The sequence below is a fragment of the Leptonychotes weddellii genome, chromosome 4 (assembly GCF_054177405.1).
Source record: "Leptonychotes weddellii isolate Sample4059 chromosome 4, ASM5417740v2, whole genome shotgun sequence".
Classification (NCBI taxonomy): Eukaryota; Metazoa; Chordata; class Mammalia; order Carnivora; family Phocidae; genus Leptonychotes; species Leptonychotes weddellii.
The window spans coordinates 8,099,259-8,123,954 of NC_138372.1; the positions used below are offsets into that span (position 1 = coordinate 8,099,259).

Here is a 24,696-nt window from a genome sequence, read left to right on the forward strand (position 1 = left end):
ATTTTCCCTTTTTGCAATGTGCTGCTACGAGATGGTAGTGCAGGTTTCCAAGAAAAATTGAGAGGAAAAAAAAGACTGGAAACCCAATAGAAAATGGGCAAAGACACAAACTTAAAATGCACACAAATGGCCTTAAATATACGAAAAGGTGCTCAACTTTTCTTATAAGAAAGAGCAGTGAGAGCGCCTGGGTGGTTCAGTAGGTTAAGGGTCTGACTCTTGGCGTCAGCTCAGGTCATGATCTCAGGGTTGTGGGATCCAGCCCTGCATCCCGCTCCCCCCCGCCCCCACTCAGCGGGAAGTTGGCTTCAGATTCTCTCCCTCTGCCCCTACCCCCCTGCTCTTTCTCTCTCAAATAATCTAAAAAAAAAAAGACACACATATACTCTTAAACATCAGGAAAAAGGATTCCTGCTGTCCCCATATATCAGTTTCCCATTGCTGCTCTAACAAATTACAACAAACTTAGTGGTTTAAAACAACACAAATTTATTCTCTCACAATTTTGGGGTCAGAAGTCTATAATCTGTCTCGCTGGGCTAATGTCAAGCTGTTGATGTGGCCGGTTTCTTCCGGAGGCGAAGCTGAATCGTTGCCTTTTCCATCTCTTAGTGGCCCCCTGTGTTCCTTGGCTCACGTCCCCTTCTTTCATCTTCCAAGCACATCACGGCCATCTCTACTACCGCGTTCTCCTGTTCTGCGGTAAAATCTCCTTCTGACGCCCACCTCATAAGGACCATCTCAAGATCCTCAACATAATCACATCTACAGAGACCCTTTTGCGGAACAAGGTATGTGAAAATCAAGGGGGAAACGTGTTTAGAATGGCGGCGGGAGGCCAGCAGGGGGAGCTCTCACGCCCTCCTACTCCTCAACTGCAGACGCTGCAGGAAGAAAGGAACCTTGCCGGTCCAAACCACCTTAGCTACTACTTTACAACCCCGGCAGGAGCAAGAGAGGTTTCCTCCGACCCTGGCAACAGCCCAGCCAATGAGAGACTGTCACAACTCAGCCAATGAGAAGCCAGTATACTTCCAACTCCCAGTTTCCTCCAATAGACTTTTTGTTTAGAACATCCTTTCCAACTTCCCCCTTTTCTCTATAAAAGAAGTCCTCTTCTTTGTTCTCCAGAGTTGCTTTTGGTGTTGCCCTACCTCGTTTGTTCCAGATTGCAATTGTCTCTTATTCCCTAATAAATGCATTTTTGATGGTAAATTAACTGGCAGCTTTATTTTTAAGGCTAACAGGTGACACAGTTTCCAGGGATCAGAACCTGAAGATTTGGGGCACCATTACTCAGTCTTCCACACCCTCCTCCTGTTCACATGAGACCTGAAGTCAGGGCACAGGGATTGGAAGATGTAATCGGGTAGCCACCTGCCTGCCTTGACCTGTTTGCCCTGTTTTACTTGGGCACTACGGTGTACTCAAAAGATTCAGCAGATAAAATACATAAACTGGAACTAGATCTGCAGATAGCAATCGATCTTGAGAACATAATGTTGCATGAAGAAGGCAAGTTGCAGAACGATTAAAATATAAACATTACTTTAAAAAGCACAACATCAATGTTTGTGTATGGGAGCAAATGAGACGGGGGAGGTACAAATGCAGGATTCAGCTATATATGTGTGTGGTTTTGTTTATTTTTAAAATTTTTACTTATTTAGAGAGAGAGAGAGCTTGCATGAGTGGCGGAGGGGCAGGGGAGAGAGAATTTCAAGCAGACTCCCTGCTGATCAAAAAGCCCAACGTGGGACTTGATCTCAGGACCCTGAGATCATGACCTGAGCCGAAATCAAGAGTCTAATGGTCAGCTGAATGAGCCACCCAGGCGCCCCAGGTTTTGTTTATTTTTAAAAAACGGACCTAAAGGGGTGCCTGAGTGGCTCAGTCGTTAAGTGTCTGCCTTCCGCTCAGGTCATGATCTCAGGCTCCTGGGATCGAGCCCTGCATCGGGCTCCCTGCTCCGCCGGAAGCCTGCGTCTCCCTCTCCAGCTCCCCTTGCTTGTGTTCCCTCTTTTGCTGTCTCTCTCTGTCAAATACATAAATAAAATCTTAAAAAAAAAAAAAAAAAAAGACCTAAAGCACATTTGGAGAAATGTTGACACCTCTTAGATCCAGGTGTGAGGTGCATGTTTGTTATACTTTTCTGTGGAATTAGAAATATTTCATTATGGTTCTTTTTTAAATTATTTTTTATTTTTATTTTTAAGTAGGCTCCACTCCCAGTGCAGAGCCCAACGTGAAGCTTGGACTCATGACCCTGAGATCAAGACCCAAGCTGAGATCAAGAGTCAGATGCTTAACTGACGGAGCCAACCGGCGCCCCCTGAAGATTCTTTTTTTAATGAATAAAAGAAGTGAGCAAGTGGAGACAAAAAGAAAAATAAGAACTTTTTCACTATAGACCTTAGTTTCACCTGATGAAAAATGCATGTTCAAGACTCTGATGCTTGAATGTGTCTCAAGATTTGTGAAGCATTGTCTAATTACTTAAGCCATTTAGAAAAAGTCTTAGTGTGAAAATTAATTCAATGTTGTCCTAGTGATGTAAATGCATTGATAGTAAAGGTTAGTGAGCTTCTTTCTTTCTTTTTTTTTTAAGAATCATTTTAAAATGAATAGGTTGGGGACACCTGGGTGGCTCAGTCAGTTAAACGTCTGCCTTTGGCTCAGGTCATGATCCCGCGGTCCTGGGATTGAGCCCCGCGTCAGGCTCCCTGCTCAGCGGGAAGTCTGCCTCTCCCTCTGCCTGCCGCTACCCCTGCTTGTGCTCTCTCTCTCTCTGACAGATAAATAAAATCTTTAAGGGCGCCTGGGTGGCTCAGTCATTAAGCGTCTGCCTTCGGCTCGGGTCATGATCCCAGGGTCTTGGGATCGAGTCCCACATCGGGCTCCCTGCTCGGCGGGAAGCCTGCTTCTCCCTCTCCCACTCCCCCTGCTTGTGTTCCTGCTCTCGCTATCTCTCTCTTTGTCAAATAAATAAATAAAAATCTTTTTAAAAAAAATTTTAAAAATAAATAAATAAAATAAAATCTTTAAAAAATAAAATAAAATAAATAAAATGAATAGCTTGACTTGTTCTCTCGTGGCTTCAAGAGGGTGTTTTTTATCATTGTGGTAAAATATATGTAACAAAATTTGCCATTGTAACAGTTTTTAAGTGTACAGTTCATGGCATTAAATACATTCACGATGTTGTACAAACATCATCACTTTTTCCAAAATTTTTCATTACCCCAAACAGAAAGTACCTGTTATCCAATAATTCCTTATCCCCCCCCACACACTTATGCCAGCCCCTGGTACCCTCTGATCCATTTTCTCCCTCTATAAATTTGCCTGTTCTCAATAGTTCATGGAAGTGGGGTCATAAGATATGTCCTTTTGTGTCTGTCTTCTTTCTTTCTTTTTTTTTTTAAGATTTTATTTATTTTTTGACAGAGAGACACAGCGAGAGAGGGAACACAAGCAGGGGGAGAGGGAGAGGGGAGAAGCAGGCTTCCCACCAAGCAGGGAGCCCGATGCGGGGCTCGATCCCAGGACCCTGAGATCATGACCTGAGCCGAAGGCAGACGCCTAACGACTGAGCCACCCAGGCGCCCCTGTGTCTGTCTTCTTCTACTTAGCATCTTTTCAAGGTTCATCCCTGTTGGAGCATGATCAGAATTTCCTTCTTCTTAAAGCTGAATAATATTGGATGGATGCACCACATTTTCTTTATCCATTCATCTGTTGATGGACACTTGGGTCATTTCCACCTTTTGGCAGCTGTGAATGATGTTACTATGAACATGGGAGCACAAGTATCCAAGTCCCTGTTTCCAAATCTGTTGGATGTATACTTAGGAGAGCAATTGCTGGGTCATAAGATCATGCTGCGTTTAATTTTTTTAAGATTTTATTTTTAAGGGGCACCTGGGTGGCTCAGTCTTTAAGCGTCTGCCTTCGGCTCAGGTCATGATCCCAGGGTCCTGGGATCGAGCCCCACATCAGGCTCCCTGCTCCGCGGGGAGCCTGCTTCTCCCTCTCCCACTCCCCCTGCTTGTGTTCCCTCCTTGCTGTATCTCTCTCTGTCAAAGAAATAAATAAAATCTTAAAAAAAAAAAAAAAGATTTTATTTTTAAGTAATCTCTATGCCCAGCATGGGGCTCGAACTCACAGCCCTGAGACCAAGATTCACTCCCCCCACTGACTGAGTTTGCCAGAGACCTCTGTGTTTAACTTTCTGAGGACCCTCCAAATTTTCCCACAGCGCCTGCACCATTTAACATTCCAACCAACAGTGCACAAGGTTCCAATTTCTCCACATCCTCGCCAACACCTGTCATTTTCCTTTATTATTACTATTGCTATCCTAGTAGGTGCGAAGTGGCAAAAGTTGGTTTTAATAAAGTGATTTCCGACCAATTTTTTTTTTTTGAAAGAGAAATACAAAGTAAAGTTTTTCTTTTTCTTTTTTTTCCTTTGTTGTGGTTGATTATTATATTCCACAAGAGGAAAGAGTAATGGGGTCTGGGGAGTTTTTCTGTCTCTGGCCTCCCCTCTCTCATGCTGGGAAATAAGGAAGCCTGCAGGATCCAGGTATCTGGATATCCACTGGCAGGGAGGGGAGACTGGTGCTGCTGAGGGGGCCCGAGTGGGGGGGGCAGCGTCTTTGTGGGGGTGAGACACAAAATCCAAGTGGAGGGTCAGCCTTGGATGGGAGGGGGCAGAAGAAGGGGATGGATACCCTCCCTCTGATAGGTTTTGGGTGGGAAGACAAAGGCTTCTTGCTGGCTCAGTGATATCCCTGGGGAAAGGTCAGGGTTGGAGACTGAGTCAGGAAGGAGAGCATAGAGGGAGAAAGTTTAAAAGGCAGTCCCAGGATATCCAAGAAAGAGAAAGGCCTCCTTTGACCTCACACTCCTCGCAGCGGTCCCTGTGGAGTCCCCACTCTCCACCCCAGCCCCTCTCTCCCTCCTTCATCAGCTCTCTGCAGCCGGGAGCTTCCAGCACCCCCACTCCTCTGAATGGCCTCTTTCCAAGGCCACCGACCTCCCTGCCATGACACCCACTGGTCTTTGCCGTCCGTCCCCACCTTACTTGACCTCTGGTGGACAGTTACCACAGCTGACCGCTCCCTTCTTCTGCCCTTGACTTCTGTGCAGCCCCCACTCCTGGTTTTCCTGCCACGAACCCCCAAGGACCCACCTAGACTTCTCCCCTCTCCTCACTTCCCCCATTCCCAGGCCTTGGCCCCCCAGGCTGGTCACCATGTATTTGTCTCTGGCTTTAATGCTCAGCTTCCTTTTTTTTTTTTTTTTTAAGACTTTATTTATCTTTTAAGTAATCTCTCCACCCAACGTGGGGCTTGAACTCATGACCCCCAGATCAAGAGTTGCAGGTTTCGCGTCGCCTGGGTGGCTCAGTCGGTTAAGCATCTGCCTTTGGCTCAGGTCATGATCCCACGGTCCTGGGACGGAGCCCCACGTCAGGCTCTCTGCTCAGCGCGAAGCCTGCTTCTCACTCTCCTTCTGCCTGCAGCTCTGCCTGCTTGTCCTCCCTTTCTCTCTGTGTCAAAGAAATAAATAAAATCTTAAAAAAAAAAAGAGTTACAGTCTTCACTGACTGAGCCAGCCAGGTGCCCCTAATGCTCAGCTCCTTAATTCACCTCCCCAAAACTGTTTATCTCTACAGGGGCCACATTAGCCAGAATGGTTGTCCCATAGTGGTCGTCAGCCTAGCCTGCATCAGAGTCACCTGGGGGACTCGTGCAATCTCGCCTTGCAGGGCCCCACCCCCAGGGTTTCAGATCCAGTAGGTCTGGCCAGGGACCCAAGAATCTGGGACTCTGGCAGGTACCCAGGTGACACTGACCTGCTGCTCTGGGGACCACGGGGAGGGAACCACTGCCTTAAAACACTCATCTGGTTACGTTGGTCTCTTTTAAAACTCTTGAGTGCCTCGCCATTGCCCTCAAGGTAAATCCAAGCTCATTTCTTGGCACTGAGGACCATCTGCGGCACTCATCCTCTGGCACTGCCCAGAAAGCCCTCACCGCCCGACTTGTATGGATCCTGTAATGCTTTGCCCAGATGGCACAGAACAGTCTGTTATCGTGCTCACCGTGCACACCTAGCTCCCCCCATCACAGACACGCTCCTTGAGGATGAAATGTTGGGGATACCGCTCTATCCCTAGAGCCCAGCACAGGGTTTAACACAGTGCTCAGCAAATTGTTGTTGAATGAATTAATGAATGAACGTAAATATTTTCAAGTTTTATTTTATTATTATTTTATTTAAGTACAAAAGACATTTTTACTTGGAGTCAAGATTTATAAAACAAGAGTCAGACTTTTTCTGGTTGGACCAAGCTCAAGTCTATAATCCCGAAAATCTGGCCTCCGCTCTGCCCCCTGGCGATAGTCCCAGTCCCAGCAAGAAAACAAATGTACTATTTAAGGCATTTCCAGGAACCGGGGCGTGACGAACGGAGTTCATTTGCATACCCAAAATGCATTGCACACCGGACAATTTCTGACTTAGAAATGACTAGATTTTCCTTTTTTCCTTTGAATTATTTTTTCCCCCAAATAAGGCCACTCTCACAGAATTGTCCGGGAGAAAGACAGAAATCACTAGTTCTTTCGAGCAAAGAGTCACCATGACTGTGTTCGGGGTAACAGTTACCCGAGGGATGTGTGCGGAGAGTAGCGAACATACTCTGGTTTCTCTTCAGATCGCATAAATCTTTCGCCTTTTACTAAAGATTTCCGTGGAGAGGAACAATTCTGAGTTTTTAGCCAATTTTTTGAGGCCTTGCGCTTTGCAAGGCTACTAACGTTGTTCAATAAAAGATTGATTAGATTTGGTTAATGATTTCGCAGGGTTTTGTTCAAATGAAGTGTGTATTTTTTTTTTTTGCGCAGGCGATTGTGCGCGTTCAAGATCGCAGTTCCTTCTGAGCGTGCTGCGGGGGGGTACTTAACAATGAGGAATCAGGTAGTGCTACATCTCCTGTAGAAATCTGAGCTTTCTTCCCTGAGCAGAACTCGACTACAAAAAACTATAATCTTCTTGAAAGTCTGCTGTGCTCAAAATGTTTACAGGTTGGAAACCGCCACCAAGCACCGACTTCTCTTTGCTCCCAGGCCTCGCGCAGAATCTAGCACAGATATTTGCTCAACAGAGAACATCCAGTTAACCTGGTTTTGCTCAGACTTTGGATAAAACTTTTTTTCTAAAAAGGTGACTGGTGCATGGGGCATATCTATTCACAAACACCTTTCAAGGAGATAAATGCCTGGCAAGGCCCGGCACCCTTCTGGTTCTGGCTCTGACGGTTGCATTTATTGTAAGCCTTTTTTTTTTTTTTTTGGCTGCTTTTTTCTAAGACATATTTATAAGCATTGCTGTTGGTTTTTTTGTTTTCCTGATAAGTTCATTAAAACCAGAGCTGGATCATTTGTGAAAAATCGGAATGAGAAAGACTTTTAATCATGGTTATAATGGATTTGATAAAACTCTAGAGGAAGTTAATTTTTTAACCAATTCCATTGGCCAGAATTTAGCTTTGCTATCCCGCCTGGTGTGGGGTAGGCTGGGAAATGTAGTCTTTCCTCTAGGCAGCCATGAGCCCTGCTAATGGTGTGAGACTCCAGGAGGGAGGGAGGGAGGGAATCCTGGGGAAGAAAACTAGCAGTGTTTGAACCAGCAAAGGAGGGAGGGAATCCATCCCGAAGTTCCCTCCTTGAGTTTCTCCACCTCCCAGGCCAGCTCTTCCTGCCTCGTTCCTAGGCCCTTTTGATGTCCCCCCTCCTTTTTTAAAGATTTATTTATTTGAGAGGGAGGGGGGAGGCGTAGAGGAAAAGGGAGAGAGAGTCCCAAGGGGACTCCACGCTGAGCATGATGCTGAGCAAGATGCGGGGCTCAATCTCATGACCCTGAGATCATGACCTGAGCCGAAACCAAGAGTCGGTGGCTTAACCGACTGAGCCACCCAGGCACCCCTTGATGTCCCTTTGTGTAGATGACCATGCCCTGGTTCAGGGTGCCTGAGGCAGTTCCCCTCAGTCCAGCCCTGCTGCCCTGGTCCCCGCATTTGTCACCAGGGAGACCTCTTGACCCGCTGAACTCAGAGCTGACCTCCTGAACTCAGGAAACTCCTAGAAGCTTCTGCCTGTCCATTTCATCTTTTAGAAACTAACAAACTGCTGAAACAGGAAAAGAAACATCTGGGAACCATACCTGTCCAGGTGAGTCAGTGCCCACAGGTATCTCAGCCTCATTATAAAATTACAGTCCCTCTCTAAATATCCATCCCAAACCCCAATAAAAGGAGCCTGCTTCCCCCCTGCCTGGGGAGTCACAGCTTTGGAAACTATTCCTTGAGGTCTCCTTATTTGTACAAATAAAGTGACCTTGCAAGGCAGGCACCTGCCCTCCGTGTGGTCTGGGTCTACAGCTCACCAAGGAGCAGGCTCATGTTGTCCGGTGATGTATTCAAGCCCTAGCAGGGTCATTTTCCTTTCTTTCTCCCCAGCAAACTGCTCCTCACTTGCTGGCTCGGGTCAGTCAGAATTAAATGCTGGCGGCCAGTGCCGTCTCTGTATATCCCATGCAGGGGTTTTAAATTTGTTTGTTGTTCACCTTTGGCAAAAACAACCTAGTGTAATGAGCACCCCCAAGCACCCAGATTACAGTCTCAAAATGCCATTCCTTGGTCAAAGGAAGCGGGCTCCTTGGAGAAATGGAGAGTGCAGGCTCGAGCCAGGAAATGTGCCCCTTACAGAGGCTCCCAAAAGCCAAACATGATATCGATGGACCATTAAGAAGATTCATACATTCAAAGGATCGAGACATCTCCAATCTATTTAAATCTATGAGTTCGGGGTATCTGGGTGGCTCAGTCGTTGGGCGTCTGCCTCAGCTCAGGTCCTGATCCCAGAGTCCTGGGATCAAACTCCGCATCGGGCTCCCTGTTCGGCAGGAAGCCTGCTTCTCCGAACTCTCCCACTCCCCCTGCTTGTGTTTCCTCTCTCGCTGTGTCTCTCTCTGTCAAATAAATAAATAAAATCTTAAAAAATATATCTATGAGTTCATAAAAATACTAAATCTGAACTAACTGGTCACTGTGCTGATTGACTTTTGGTGTCTGCTTGACTGGGCTAAGAGATGCCCCCAGAGCTGGTAAAACATTATTTCTGGGTGTGTCTGTGAGGGTGTTTCTGGAAGAGGTTAGCGTCTGAACCAATGGACTGAGTAGATGGTCCTTCCAAGTGGGTGGGCCTCACCCAACCTGTTGAGGGCCTGAATAGAGCACAAAGGTAGAGGAAGGGCAAATTGGCTCTTTTTTCACTAGAGCTGGGACACATCTTCTGCCTTTGGACATCAGCTCCTGGATCTTGGCCCTAATTTCCACTGACATCACCAGCTTTCCTGGGTCTTCATCTGCAGATGGCAGATCATGGGACTTCTCAGCCTCCATAACTTCATGAGCCAATTCCCATCATAAACCTCCTCTTGTATCTATCTATTTATCTCCCATTTGGCTATTTGTGTGTATGTTAAACATGAGCCATAATTTTAAAGTTTAAAATATATTTAAGAAAATTTTTTTAACATTTTGTTAAGTAATTTCTACACCCAACGTGGGGCTCGAATTTACAACCCTGAGATCAAGAGTCACACGCCCTACCAACTGAGTCAGGCACCCCTAAATATATAAACATTTTATTTATTTAAGAGAGAGAGAGCATGAGGGGGAGAGGGGCAGAGGGAGAAGCAGACTCCCCACTAAATGGGGAGCCCAACACGGGAGATCCCAGGACCCCGAGATCATGACCTGAGCAGAAGACAGACGCTTAACCGACTGAGCCACCCAGGCACCCACCCCTAAATATATATATATATATATTTTTTTTTTTTAAGATTTTATTTATTTATTCATGAGAGAGAGAGAGAAGCAGAGGGAGAAGCAGGCTCCCAAGGAGCAGGGAGCCCGATGTGGCACTCGATCCCTGGACCCTGGGATCATGACCTGAGCCAAAGGCAGACGCTTAACCATCTGAGCCACCCAGGAGCCCACCCCTAAATATATTTTTAAAACAAATTTGTGAGTGGTAACATGTGCTTCTTCATTAATAGATTAAATAGATAAAATAATAGATAAATTAAATAAATAGGGTCAAGTGGCAAGTCTAAGGACTACCATAATTTCAAAGTTATGATGAACATGAGCAATATTTCAAGATCTCTGCAGCAACCATAATGGGACATGAATGCTGTGATTTCTACTTGGGACAATGACCTAAATGCCAAAGTTAATCATGGGAGGAGATGCTAAATTTCAGTTAGAGGTTAGTGAAAATAAAGATGAATTTCCGATCCACGTTTGCAGCCCCTCTGAATTCTGTCCATGGGTTTCGGAGCTCTGGGTGCATTCTTTTGCCTCCAGGTATTCAGTACAAACCATCCCCTGTGTGGGTAGAAGATTTTGAATTTATCAAAGCACATTCACGCACAGTCATTTATTTAGTGGGACTTCCTGACCATCTTATGAAGTTGGAAGGTGCTATTAGACCCATTTTACAGGTGGGAACCTGGAGGATAAACGCTTAACTCACTTCTTTGAGGTTGCACGATGATAATGACCAAGCTGGAAATGGAACCAGGTCCCCTAACTCCCAGCCCACTGCTGACTCTTTTATATTCAGCTCCTTTCCCCGGAAATGCTGTTTAATTACATTTTCATGAAGCTTTTTTTGGTTTGTTTGTTCTTTAAAGGTTTTATTTATTTATTTGACAGAGAGAGAGAGAGCACGCACAGCAGAGGGAGAGGGAGAAGCAGACTCCCCACTGAGCAGGGAGCCTGATGCAGGATTCGATCCCAGGATCCCTGGATCATGACCGGAGCCAAAGGCAGACGCTTAACCGACTGAGCCGCCCAGGTGCCCCATCTCGAAGTTCTATTTTGAGAGAATTCACAGCCTTTCTTTGAGCTCACCATCCTGTTTTGTCATCTCTCAGGACACCCGCAGAGCGGTCACATTGATTCCTGTGGCAGTTGGGCATCCAGGAGCTATGATTTACCTGTGAGCAGAGGTAGTCATTATCTTGTCAATGGGAGAATGTCAATCCTGCAAGGTGCTGGTCACCTCCCTTTGACCTTTGACAAGTCACTCTCTTGCACCCGGTCTCAGTTTCTACTTTTGTAAAACAGGGTGATAAACTGCCCTCCCTTGGTTTGGGTGGAAGCTGTAAAGATTGGCTAAAATTATAACAGTAAGGAGGGGAGAGGAGGTGCTATGTCCATGGGAGGAATTGTCACCTGTGATGTTGTCATTGCCATGAGTTAGGGCTGAGCCTACCCACCGCCTGCCTTTAGAAGTCAAAGATATGGGGGCGCCTGGGTGGCTCAGTTGTTAAGCGTCTGCCTTCGGCTCAGGTCATGATCCCAGGGTCCTGGGATCGAACCCCACATCGGGCTCCCTGCTCGGCAGGAAGTCTGCTTCTCCCTCTCCCACTCCCCCTGCTTGTGTTCCTGCTCTCACTATCTCTCTCTCTGTCAAATAAATAAATAAAATCTTTAAAAAAATTTTAAAAATTAAAAAAAAAAGAAGTCAAAGATACGGATCACGGGGGCGGGGAAAAAAAGAAGTCAAAGATCAATAAAAAGAATGATCCATAAACCCCAACTCTCTAACCTTATCACCCACTTTATTCATTTTGAGGAGTCTACACTCTGGACGAACTGAGGTATTACGGTGCTCTTGCATCCCTAAACGTCCCCACCTCTGTACACTTAACTCATGCTCTGCCCACTGCCTGGATGGCCCTCTCCCATGCCTTACCCTGGGGGATGCCCATTATCCAGGTTCCAGCTTGCAGACTTCAGCTTCCTCCAGGGAGCCACCCCTGACCCTCCAGCAGAGGTTCAGCGTGCCAGCCCCATGCTCCCACTTTCTGATCGCCGTCTGTTTGACTTCTTTTTTTTTTGTTTTTTTTTTTTAAAGATTTTATTTATTTATTCATGAGAGACAGAGAGAGAGAGAGAGAGAGAGGCAGAGGGAGAAGCAGGCTCCCAAGGAGCAGAGAGCCCGATGCGGGACTCGATCCCAGGACCCTGGGATCATGACCTGAGCTGAAGGCAGTCGCTCAACCAACTGAGCCACCCAGGCGCCCTGAGGAGGTTATCATTAAGGTTTTCGGTCACTTGCAACCCCACACACAAGGATTAAATGACGTAATGCATACAACTGTAACTCAGCAAACATTCTTTGGACATCTAGTTTCTGGCCAGCCAGAGATGCAAAGTCAGATATAGCCCAAGGCCTTTGCAAAACTTAAGTGCCAAGCACACAGTAGATGTTCATCAAATGTAATCTTTCCCCCTTTGCCACCCATGGACCAGATGCATGGCCGGCTAGAAGATTCACAATAAATATTGACCGAATCAAATGATTTATCCAAAGCTTCCATTGGCCAAAGTCCAGAGGAGAGGCTCCCAGGAACCAGGAGTGTCAGACCGCAGGTAGCTGGTTTAGGGTGAAGCTGTTTGCTCAGCCAGGGCCGGGCAGCCTCCTTTCTGCAGGGAGGAGTATCTGCTCCACGGCAAGTGGTGTGAGCCACCCAATCGCCAGACCCCGAACCAGGCTTCAGAAGCCCAGACCACTGCTGCTCCCTGGGGTGGGTGGGGGAGGGTAAAAACAAGACCCCAAAGTGCAGGTTGTCTTGTTCATTTTGAAATCAGGCATCCTTTGGGAATCTGAAGAAAGCTACAGGACCTCTCATGAAAGAAAAAAAAAAAAGTGCATACAGTTGGCCATTCTGGGGTCCATGGATCCCGTGAAGCCAGGTGGTTACAGACTCCTGAGCAAGAAGAGCTGCAAGGTTTCTTCTCCATCTAAGATCCTATGAATCTGTTTCTTGGTTTGTTTTCACCTGGGAAAAGTTCCACTCCTCCACTGCAGGAACATGCCTGAATATCTTAGTCTGTTTGGGCTCCTAGAGCAGGGGGTCAGGGACAGAGGGCTTAGGCAAAAGAGGAAGGTATTTCCCCCAGTTCTGGGGGCTGGAAGCCCAAGATCAGGGGCCGGCACACGGGTTCTGGTGAGCACCCCCGTCTGGGTTAAGATGCCCATTGTTGTCCCACCTTGCACACAGGAGAGGACAAGGGTGCTCGCTGGGGTCCCTCTTATTAGGGCACTAATCCCATTCGGGAGGGCTCCACCCTCATGACCTAGTCACCTCCCACAGGGCCCCCTCCAAACACCACCACCCTGGGGGGTAGCATTTCAACATGTGTATTTGGGGGGACACATTCAGCCCATACCAATGCCCTTGGGAGGTCCAACTCCCTTTTGGAAAACTCCTCCCCCAGAGGAGCCGCGGGCCTCATGGTAGGTGGCCTAGTCTTCCCGAAGGGAAGAGAGAAGCTACGCAAGGTGCTGGCGGGGATTCGCATCCACACAGAGGGGCTGGCTGCAGCTGCCAGTAAAAAGTGGGCTGAGAGGAGGGGAGAGGGCTGGGGGCGTGTGGAGAGGGGGTGACCGCCAGTGACCTCAGAGGCTCCTCACCCCCTCCGTGTCCCTGGATGTGGGATCTGAGTGCCTTTCCTGCTCCCAAAGGCTGCTCCAAGGACACGGCCCGTGATGGTGACGGAGCTTTACAGATAAGGCCTCTGCAGAAAGTTTTAACGTGCAGGTGGGCGGGTCGGGGATCCACTCGTCTGATGGCGCCGAAGAGAGGTCTCACCGGTAAGTTGCCTTCTCCCCACCTGCAGTGGCCTGCCTCATCTTTGGTCCCTCCCGCCCTCTGGGAACAGGGACCAGGTTCAGATGACACCCGGGAAGCTCCCGAAGGGGGGCCCACGGTGCAGGTTAGGGTTACTTGGTGAAACCTCGGTGCATCCGTCCGGAGAGGCGAGAGGTGTTACTGGATGGCGCAGGGCAGCCCCCGGCTAAGGCCGCCTGCATCCCCTCCCTGTGAGGGTGGTTCCCGCTCCTGGCAGACACCTGGCATTCTTGGGGCCGGCTGCTGATGCCATCGCTGAGGGGAGCAAAGGTCGCTCAGGGGAGGCGGCCACCAGAGGTGGGGGAGGGCGGTGACGGAGCCGCACCGCAGCCTGGCCCCCCCGCGGCCTCCCCACCCTCAAAGCCCGATCTGATCCTCACCTCCTCCTGCGGCCGCCCGCCCGTGGACTGTCCCCAGCACACAGCGAGCACTTGATGCCATCCCGCCCAAGTCGTTTATTGAGATCGTAGGTTCAGGCTTTCTCGGCAGCGGGTACACGGGTCTATTTTTACCGTTTACGGCAAGCTCCGGCAGGCCGGGTTCCAAGCTAAACAGAGGGGTGGAACTATGAGCTAGGGCTCTTGTCCAGCCAGCTTTTGGTTTTCACGTAAGGACTGCAGGGCACGCCATACCCTAAACCACACACCCAGTGGCGCCCCACGAGGTTCCTGCTCCCCTAAACAGGCAGGCCCGCCAATGACTTGTGGGTGGACGAGGGGAGCACCTCTGAGCTCTGCCCTGCCCAGCACAGAAGGGGGAGGCGTGTGGAGCCAGGGCGACTCGTGGTCGGGCTGGACATGCCTGGTCATGCTCTTTCCCAGCCCGCGGTTGTGGGCGACACTCAGCTGCTGGCGAGGAGACCAGGCTCCCTGGTGAGTCGGGCTGTGGCCACCGTGGCCTTGGCCAGGCAACCCGGTGAGCCCCCACCCTGGCCGAGGGGCTAGGTGGCGGCCTCCACATCTTCTGAAGAGAATTAGATGCGGGGAAACAATTCGCGTCATTAGGGCAGGACCAGGCGGCTGGCCCTTCTGCTTCAGACACTACCCCAAAAAGCCTGGTGACGGAGGAAGACCCCATGTCTCCGGGTTTCAACCACACACAAACCGGTCATGGAAGTTTGAAAGAGATTTATTTAAAAACAGAACAAAAAAGAAGCTTTGGTATTTCAAAACCCAACAATCATCAATCACTAGAAAGTTAAATACCTCCCCTAAAGGCCAGAAGTACAAAAGCACAGATCTCCCCAGGCTCATGATAAGAGACAACGTGCGAACCCGGGGATGAGCCGAGACCCGCGCCCTCCGCACAGGTGGGGCGGCGTCGGTCGGAGATCACCTCCACGACTCACTGTCTCAAGGGGATGCGAAAACCGTCCAGCCAAATCTCAACAATAAATTAAAAATTCAGTCAAGAAAGAACACATTAAATTAGGAATAGAACACAATTTTTCCTAAACAAGTCTTTTCAAAAGAGGGTCTATATCCTGGGACAGAAGAAAGGGGGGCGGGGGAAGCAGAAGGAGTGAGTTCAATTTCAAGTATTTTCCATCTAGGTTCATTTTATTGAGTCGAAAGCTTACAAGAAGTCCACTGGCCCTCCCCTCCCGCTCCCCGATGCCGCCTCCTGAACATCCACACGCGCTCTGCGTCACTGGTGTCCCCAACAAGGCACAAAAGGGTGGGTGCTTTCAAAGGCTCCCTTGTTCGTGCAGCAGGACTGTCAGTGCTGGGTGTCTTGTGCAGACGGGGCTGAAAGCAGGGCTGTTGGTGCGCTCAGACACTGGGATCTTCCTGTCCAATTAACAGAACAAGTTGTTATTCTTCACCGCCAACCCCGTGGAAGCTACACGACTACCAGGGGGAGCAGGTGACAGAGATGACCCTGGTGGCCCCCCGCCCAGGCTCTGATCCAGCTCTGCAGGCGCTCCTGGCCCAGGGACGTGCGACAGCCACCGTGGAGTCTGTGGCCAGGACACCTCCGCAGGCTGGCTCGGTGTTCACTGGGCTCTGCTCTGCCGCAGCCCAGCTCGAGCCCGAGGAAATGGAGGGACAGGGGGGTAGCACCCCAAACTTAGGGGTTTGGCTCCCCCTCCCGATTAGGTGGGGAACCAAGGGCAGATGGGTATATGCCAGAAGCCCACCAAGCAGCAGGGAAAAGCAGCTTGCCTACTTCATAGAGGCTGTCAGACCCACGCAATGCAAATTTAGCACCTGTTCCATTACAGCTCGGGAAGATTTCTTTCTCATCTGACTTTCCGTTTGTTCTTCAAGCTCAGAGCTCAGACCTGCTGCCCACCCTTCTCCCACTCCTTCAGGTTGAGTGCTACTTCTTCTCAACCTGGCCTCGGGCCAGAAACTAGAAACCAGAAGGCACGAAGCCCCCCGTGGAGGTAATGAGGCATCTCTCCTGAGTTGGCCCAGGCTCCTTAACTGCTGAGAGCACAGATCGAGACCTAATGTATCTCCCCACTCACTAGTCCAACAAGAAGAGGACAGTCCCTCCGAGGGACTTTCTCCTGTGACTGCCGATAATGGACTCCCTTCTGTTCCCTCTCCCGGGAAATCCTGGCAGCAAGAAAGCACGGAGGGCTGGGTGGCAGGGCAGATGAGGCGGCCTCCCCGAGGCTGAGCCTGATCCCCAAGACACATTCTAGCTGAGAGTCCCACAGTGGCCATGCTCAAAGTCACGGCTTCCTGGGGGCAAAGAGGTTTTAGGAAACAGGAGGGGAAGGATCATGCCCTGCGCTGACAAGATGACCCCCTTAGCGGGCCCCCAGCAAGGGGCAGTGAACGAGCCCTCAGGGGTGAGGACAGGGGTCCCCCGCTGCAGCTTAGACGGAGGCTCGGGTCAATGTAGAGGTTTGTTGCAATTATTTGTAAATGCTGAGATTTACTGGGGGAGGGAAGGGACTGTCCCTGGGAGGCCAGTAGACTCAGCTACCCACCACTGTCCCTTCCTACGGTCTCCTCTTAGAAGTCACTTTTTCATATCCTCTCTAAACACACTCACTCCTCTCTGTGTCGCGGGTGGAGGGTACTGGCTTAGAAGGGGACCCCAGTAGGACCCGGGCCCTCCCCTGTGCTGGCCTCAGGACAGAACACAAGGCCGGGGCTTTATACCTTACTCCTGAAGAGGGGCTTGGCCCCAGGCCCACAGTACTCGTTGTAGATGAGCTTGAAGAGGAAGAGGTGGAAGAGGGTGATGAGGGAGGCCACGCTGAACCAGAAGAGGAAGGGCAGCCCAGGGTCCTGTTGGGCCATGTGCTCATCGTGGGCCAGGATGGCCTTGAGGTGCAGCGTGTGGCGCAGGTCCTGCAGGTGCGTGAGGTCGGTGGAGATGTAGAGCAGCGGCGTGATGGGCTGCGTCACCATGACCGGGAAGGTGTGGCCCTGGGGTGCCGAGGTCAGCTCCACGGGCTCCTCCAGGCAGCCCGCCTCGCACGCGTAGATCTTGCCAGGCTGGCCGCGCGACTCCACGGACACGTGCAGGTACGGCTTGCCCTCGGGGTCCGCGAGCACGGCCAGGTCGATGTGGTCGTTCTTGTAGCGGATGCCGTGCAGGGCGTAGCTGTTGTGCAGCACGTCGGGGTCGGCCTGGAACTGCAGGTGGTTCTCGGTGAACTGCAGCCCCCCGAAGCTGAGCACCATGCCCTGCAGGATGCCTGGGGCGCCGACCCGCACCAGCCCCTTGCAGCCGCGCTTCTGCAAGGTCAGCCTCCACAGGTCGGAGAGCTGCAGGATCTGCTGGACGGAGGACAGGCGGCCCGGCCAGAGGTTCTCGGCGTGCATGGTGGCGTGGCCGCTGAAGCAGTGGTCTTCATAGCTGAGCGTCGACTCCATCTGGTCGCGCTCCCGGTGGCTCAGGCTGGGGCTGAGCAGGGGGGCTGGCGAACAGGAGAGCATGTAGTACAGTGTCAGGTTCACGGTCAGGCCCGACGGGGTGTGGGCGTCCGTGATCTTCTTCATTTCCACGCCTGTAACACCACAAAGCGTGCACGTTAAGGAGGAACGGCGTGGCCGGGAGGCTGAGGTCAGGACATGAAGAGCAGCAGAGAACGCACCTTTGGCCCCTAGGGAGGCACAGGCACGCCAGTCTCCCCTGAGGGGAGAAAGTCATTCTGCCTGGCTCCCTCACATGACCAACTTGATCCTGTGGGCCGGGAACCTAAAATCCTGTTCGAAGCGGGGCCTCCTGCCAGCGCCCAGAAGAACACAGGCGGGGCCAGGACATGGTGGCAGCTGAAAAGTCCAGCCCTCTGCGTCCACAGCACTGTCATCAGCGCCCTGGCCCGTCTCAGCCTGCTCCTTGCTAACATCTTGTTCTCCAGTCCTGTAGCTTTAAATAACATCTGAACACCCCATCTCCCAAATCTGTATGAATTCTAGACTCAAACAGCTAACCGCCCATTGGGTGTCTCCACCCGGATGCCCGACAGGCATTTTGAACCTGACTCTTCCAGCCCCAAGCCAATCCTTCCCCAGCTTAACTCCGGACACTTGCTCAAGCCTTCCCCACAAATTTAGAAGTCACCCTCAAATTCTCACGGCCCACGCCCAGTCCATGCAAAGTCCTGGTGGCACCACCTCCAAAAGTATCAGAAGCCGTCCCCTTCGGTCTCCGCGGTGACAACTCTGGTCCCAGCCACCCTCCTCTTTCACCTGGGCTCCTGCAAAATCCTCGCATGGGGTCTCCGTGTCCCGCTTTCATCCCCTCACAGTCTGTACTCTGCACACAGCAGCCAGAGGGAGCTTTAAAAATGTACAGCTGGTGGTGTCTCTGCTGTTTTCCATCCCACAGAGAATCAAAATCACCATCCTTATCAAGGTCTACAAGGCCCTTTCAGGATCTGGCGATCACCCCCCCCCCTTGCTCAGCCACACTGGCCTCAACCACACCTCCTCCTGCCTTAGGGCCTCTGACCTGCCGGCTCCCTCCACATCATCACTCGGCTGGTTTCTTGCTATTCAGGTCTTGGCTAAGTGCTTCCTCCTCTGAGAGGCCTCCCTGACAACTGGAGCTAAACAGAAGCCCCACCCCACCCTTCCCCTCACCCTGTCACCCTCCAACACATACTTTTAACTTCACAGAACTTTTTATTCTAAAAAGTTATCTTGCTTATTCATTCAGATTTTCACTTTTCCAGTATCGTCTTCTTCCCGTCCGGAATTTGAGCAAGCACCATGAGAACAGGAAATTTGTTCTATTCACTTCTGTATCCCTCGTATGGGGAGAACAGTCCCTAGCAAGATCCACTCAATATTTGCTGAGTGAATTAAACACACGTTGAGCAACTAAGTATAAGGATTTAGACAACAAGCACCCTGGAACCCAAAATCTCTCTCTCATCTAGAATACGATTTCCTTTACTGCAACAGTCAACGGGGGAAAGAAGTTTTCATTTGACCTGCCCATTCCAACTTGCTGGAGCAGAAGTTCCATTCCCTCCCAGTGAAAAGGTGCAGCCACTCTGGCCAAGGCACACTTCAGCCTAGCGAAAGTCCTGCCTTGGGGGTGCCTAGGACACATGACTCTTGATCTCGGGGTTGTGAGTTCAAGCCCCATGATGGGCAGAGTTCACTTAAAATAAAATTTAAAAAAAAGCCCATGCCTGTCACCAGCCAGACTGTGGGGAACTGAGAACAAGAATCTGGGGACGGCCAGGCCTCTCTCTGCCTGTTGATTTATCCTTTAAAAACTGACCCCCACATCCATTCTCCAAATCAGTCCTCATCTACAAGAACAAATAACAGTAAGACCTGTCCTTCACACTCATTCTTTCATTAGACTCTCACAAAAGCCCACTGAGGTCAGTGCTACTGTTATTACTGAATACAAGCCCATGGGAATCAGTTAACTGGTCCAAGATCACGCAGATACTAAGTGGTAGAGCAGAGAGTCAGCCCCAGGTCAATGGCCAAGCCCCGTGTAACCACCCCACTACTCCCCTTCAGTGTCACCTCCGTATACTTTAGCGGGCTATCTCCAGGGTGCACTGTGGACACCCTGGTGTAAGGTGTGGACTGTGGACCAAGAACTGGCCAGGCCTCACCTGGGCTGAAGAGCTGAGCCCAGAGGCGCTGGTGGTCCTGAAGTAGCTCAGCCGCTGGCATCTCCAAGAGCTCCAGCATTTCCTTTCGGGCCAAATCCTGGAGCACCTTGAGCTCCTTGGCTGCTTTGCTTTTGAGCACCTGGGGGCTAATGGGGCCTGAAACATGCACCACCCACAACACTGTCTCGTCCAGCTGTGTCTTGGGAGCCACTTGGAGCCGGTTCACTAGCTTCTTGGCGGCCACCACCACCAGGTGCACCAGCCCCGTGGGAAAAGGCGGGGACCGGCCTGAGTAGAGGAGGAACTGATGGTCTCCCACCTTCTCCAGGGTACTGGTGAAGGCTCTGGGGGCCGGGCCGGCAGTGGGCCCCACAGTCTGCAGCGCGGCCACCCGCTCCGTGGGATTGTTGAGCTGGATACGCTGCAGATAGACGTGGGGTCGGCCCCGGTGCGCCAGAAAGTCCTCTTGCAGCAGCACGCAGTCGCGGCCGGATCCTGTGACCAGGCCGGAGGCCGAGGCGGGCCCGGGGCCGGCGGCCGCAGGGCCGGGACCCGAGGTCCCCAGCTGCAGGCAACGCACTCGGCGCAGCAGCCCCTCACGCAGCAGCAGCACTGACTCTCCCGCTTCGGAGAGGGCACTGAGCGGGCGTAGCTGCACGAAGGGCACGAAGTCCGGCGCCACGGCGGGCTCTCGTTCTCCAGGAGTCACCCACAGCCGGTTGGCGGCCACGTCCAGTGCCAGGAAGCCGTTGGCCACCAGGGCCGGCACTCCAGGGCCCAGCGGGACAGCCTCACCGCGCTCCCGTAGGCCGCGCCAGGCGCGGGTGGCCGCCTCCAGGCAGGCAGAGGGCTCGGCGGCGCCCGGCTCGCCGCGGGCCCAGGGCAGCAGGTGCAGGCCGCCCGCGGCCCGCCGCGCCCCGGAGCCGGCGAACCAGAGAAGCAGCAGCAAGAGGCCGAGCAGGCAGAGTAGGCGGCGGGCCCAGCTGCTCGACAGGAGTCCCGGCAGCCCCTTAAGCCGCTGCTGCAGCCACATCGGGCCGCCAGGCGCGGCGCGGGGGCGGCCGCCGGGCCCGCCGCCCAGCCCACCGGCCCGGCCGCCCGCGCCTCACTCCCCGGCCCGGACCGCGGCGCCCACTCCGGCCCCCGCCGCAGCTGCCGCAGCTGCCGCAGCAGCAGCAGCCTCCGCCGCTTCCTCCTCCTTCTCGGTTGCCCCCGGCCGTCAAACAGCACCGGCCGTCAAGCGCTGCCGGGTCTTTTGCGACACGCGGGAAAGGAGGGGGCGGAGGGAAGAGGCAGGGGTGGGCCAGAGATAAGGGGGCGGAGCCACGACGACGACGCGGCGGGAGCCGCGGGGGCTGGACGGTCGGATCCCGGGCTGTTAGAGCGAAGTCCCAGGGAGGGCTGGGGTCTGGGGGAGGGGTGGGGGAGTGGAAGTATCCAACTCACTTGTAAAAAAAAATATTGAGCCAGCCAAACCGAACACGTGTTGGGCCCCCTTTGCTACTGATGGATTCAATAGCCCTAAGAGTGGGAAAAAAATAAAAAGGAAACTTTTCTGTAAAAATGACGATCCTCCCTGCAAAAAAATTTAGTATAGATAAGAAAGGAGGAAAGAAAGAAAGAAAAAGAAAGAAAGAAAGAAAGAAAGAGAAAGACCACTGTAAACTAGACTTTTTAGGAAATATTTTTGTTGACAACTCTTCCAGACCTGTCTGGCTGCATGTACAGTATATGGAGACACGAATCCCACCCAGGACTGTCCATTTCTCTACCATACCAAGTCGTCTTCTTGATGTCACCCTGAGTTTTAACTTACTAAATGACACAAGACACTAAAGTCTCATTATTTGAAAATGCCTTTAAATTGTGAATCATCAATGCAAAAGAGAAATTTTGCTTCGTTTCTGGGGAAAAAATTCAATACGAGCACAGGGGCGGACAATGGGGCGATTGTTTCCATTTTGGTTTCAGGACATTCCAAAACCAGACAGTGCTTCCCAGTTGTTGAAAATTAAACGGTCATTTGAGGCGGCTTCCTGTGGGCTGTGAGCAGACACTGGTATGTTTGCCGGGTTGGGGTGCCAGCATCCTGTGAGAAGGTACCTGTCCAGGTGATCCTACAGTATGCTCACTTTTTTTTTTTTCAAGGTTATTATCAAAGCATAAACACAATTTTTTTAATAGTTTATTTATTTTTTTAGTAATCTCTATACCCAACGTGGGGCATAAACTCCCTACCCCGAGATCAAGAGTCACATGCTCTTACCACGGAGCCAGCCAGGCACCCCCATAAATACACTTCTTAATTCCCACCTGGTTCACAAACCCCACAGAATATGTTCATGGAGGTGCAGGAATCCATGACCTACCGTTAGAAAGACAGGCTCTATCCAACCCCCTTGGGAAGGCAGAAGTCTTTGGGTGGCACAGTGTGGTGAGAACAAAGGACCAGGCTTGATTCTGACTGTGAAATGGGGATGACGAGAGAATCTGCCTCTCATGTTTTTGAGGAATAAATAAGTTAATGCAGGCAAGGAATGTAAGGTGCATGACACATAGTGAACGTTCAGTAAATGTAAACCCACATAATTATATTTGTTATTACAATCAACTGTGTAATAGACATATACCTTGGCTCACTTACGTGAATGTTTCAGGGGGAGCAATTCCTAGAAGCAGATTCCTGGGTCAAAGGGAAGCTTCATTATTTGTGCTCTTCACTCCGTTGCCACTCTCCCTACCCTCCTCCGCCGCCCCCCCCCCGCCCCCCCCCAGCAGGGAATCACAGCCCAGGGTCAGCAACAGAGCCACAACAAAGCCAGGGGTCAAGAGTACAGAGGACCCTGGCCTCAGGCTCTCTGGGCTTTGAATCTTGGCCTTACCCCTTGCTAGCAAGTCAGCTGACTTCCCTGGGCCTCAGTTTCTCCATCCATAAAGTGGGGATTATAAAAGAAAGTAGGTTTACTCTCAGACTTTAGTGACACGGGCATGTGATACATTTGGCCATTCACCATTTTTACCCATTAAGAGTCCTAAGGACATGAAGGGTGACGTCGTCCCCTCTCCCGACCCCAGTTATTCTGTTCCTCTCCCTAAACGCAACCACCGCTATTTTCCATTCACAGACATTGTAGCATATAATGTACACTTGTATCTCTCTATTTTCACTTAACGGAACAGCTTGGAAGTCCTATCATTATTGTTATTAAAGGGGCTAAGTGCCAGTGGGACTAGCTGAGGGCCGGGGGGCAGCTGGATGTGGCAGAGGCCAGCACCCTTCCCTGGCTCAGGCTCAGCAAAGGAAGTGGATAAAAGAAGGAAAGCGAGAAAAGCACCCCCACCCCTTGGCACCAGACAACTGCCCTCCGGGCCAGCCATCCTTTCTGCAGCTTCCCAGGAAACCAGAGTCCTGCACCTTTAACTGTTCACAACACGTGCAGCACGTACCAGCAATAACAACTGGGCAGCAGACACGGCTGATTAAGGAGACAGGCTCTCCTTCTGGATGAAGTTTGGACCAGGTTCAAGTTCCAGCAATTTGGCAAAGGGAACAGGAAAGAGATACGGAAGGAATGGAGGGCAGGCATCGCCCGGGTGAATCCTTTCTCCAGGGAAGGCCAGCAGCCTCCCGGATGGATTGCCTCTCCTGAGTTACACTGACTCTGGGCACGTGGACCACGGGAACCCCAAGGCCCAAGGATTTTTTCTGTCCACAGTAACTGACCATAGAGGTTCTCCTTGGATCCCAGCAAACGGAAAGTTCGAGTGGGTTCTAAAGCTGCTGCCCTTACCGTGCTCCTACATCAGCTGTGTGATGTCGAGCAGGTTGCTTCGCTTCTCTGGGCCTCAGTTTCCTTATTTCACAAATAGGGGCAATACTGCCCAACTCACAGGGCTGTTGTGAACATAGAGTGAGAAAGAGCTTTGAAAACTGAGCTAGCCAACACATGCTCATTCTCCACCCCTCTGCTCATCCCTCCATTTCCTTCTCGAAGGATCTGGAATTTCAGTCTGCATCCTCCTGAATTCAAAAACATCCGGTGGATTCTGGCACCAAATCCCGTCTCCAGCTGCAGAAACTCCCCACCCTGGGTCCCAGTTAGGAGACAGAAGACCTGGATTGCACTCAACGCCTCTTCACTTTACTTGCCTCGTGACCTTAAGCTTGCTGCTGGGTCCCTCTGAGCTCACTTCTACCATCTGTACAGAGTAAATCTCAGTACAATGAGATGATCGCCAACATTCCCAGGGATTCTACCTATCTTCTGAAAATAACATGTTGGTTTTGTTTGGATTGTACAAATAGGATGTATTAATTGCAAAAAAAGTGTAAAAACAATGAAAAATATAAATAAAATAAAACTACCAGGAAATAATATGTGCAATATATAATACATAACTATAGATATATACAATCCCACAACCTGGAAATAATCACTGCAAACATTTGCCTGTCATTTGCTTTTAGCACTGTCTCAATTGTATCCACGAGAGGATATTTTTTACTGAGTGGGGTCATAGTGTATGTCTTTGTTTTCCACTCAGCAAATTGGTAGAGGATTTCCCTTGCTGAAACAGTCCGATTTCTCTTTTCCCCAGCACCTAGGCATGGCCTATTATTCTGCACTGTTCATTAACACCTATGACATGACCCCTCCCTCCACCCTTTGCCCCCCAGGGGTTGGGGGAAGGGAGCCCCTGCCCACCCAGAGTTGCACCCACCACCCATGCCTCTGGAGCCGAATCTGCTGGAAGGAGGCTCCCAGATCTGTCGGAGGGCCTCTTCCAAGGAAGGGAGGATGCTTTTCTTTTCCCAGAGTTGGATGCCCCTAGCTGACTTCTGCTCTAGGAGCCCTTGTTCTAAGA

The 24,696-nt window shown here is 50.9% G+C and overlaps 1 protein-coding gene, 1 long non-coding RNA gene and 1 other non-coding gene across 3 annotated transcripts; 2 read left to right on the plus strand and 1 right to left on the minus strand.

Moving 5' to 3' along the window:
- The first annotated feature begins 6,706 nt into the window (after positions 1-6,706).
- Positions 6,707-6,823, plus strand: LOC115941646 (U5 spliceosomal RNA). Its single transcript, XR_004076385.1, has one exon. It is a non-coding gene; the product is annotated as a U5 spliceosomal RNA (small nuclear RNA).
- Positions 6,824-8,195: 1,372 nt separating this feature from the next.
- On the plus strand, positions 8,196-11,598 carry LOC145721080 (uncharacterized). The gene is made up of 3 exons (XR_014144546.1): positions 8,196-8,242; positions 10,795-10,936; positions 11,016-11,598. It is a non-coding gene; the product is annotated as an uncharacterized LOC145721080 (long non-coding RNA).
- A 3,295-nt stretch (positions 11,599-14,893) lies between these two features.
- KIAA2013 (KIAA2013 ortholog) lies at positions 14,894-21,059 on the minus strand. Its single transcript, XM_081817492.1, has 3 exons — positions 19,831-21,059; positions 16,901-17,754; positions 14,894-15,571 (listed from the first exon to the last, which is right to left on the minus strand). The coding sequence occupies exons 1-3, from the start codon at positions 20,861-20,863 to the stop codon at positions 15,554-15,556; spliced, it is 1,905 nt and encodes a 634-aa protein (XP_081673618.1). The 5' UTR covers positions 20,864-21,059; the 3' UTR covers positions 14,894-15,553.
- Between the last annotated feature and the right edge of the window lie 3,637 nt (positions 21,060-24,696).

Excerpts from the sequence above, each read along its gene's own strand:
- KIAA2013 (XM_081817492.1), bottom strand. The coding sequence starts at position 20,863 with ATGTGGCTGCAGCAGCGGCTTAAGGGGCTGCCGGGACTCCTGTCGAGC. Across the intron at positions 17,755-19,830 it reads GGCTCAGCTCTTCAGCCCAG|GCGTGGAAATGAAGAAGATC; the intron begins GTGAGGCCTGGC and ends GTGGTGTTACAG.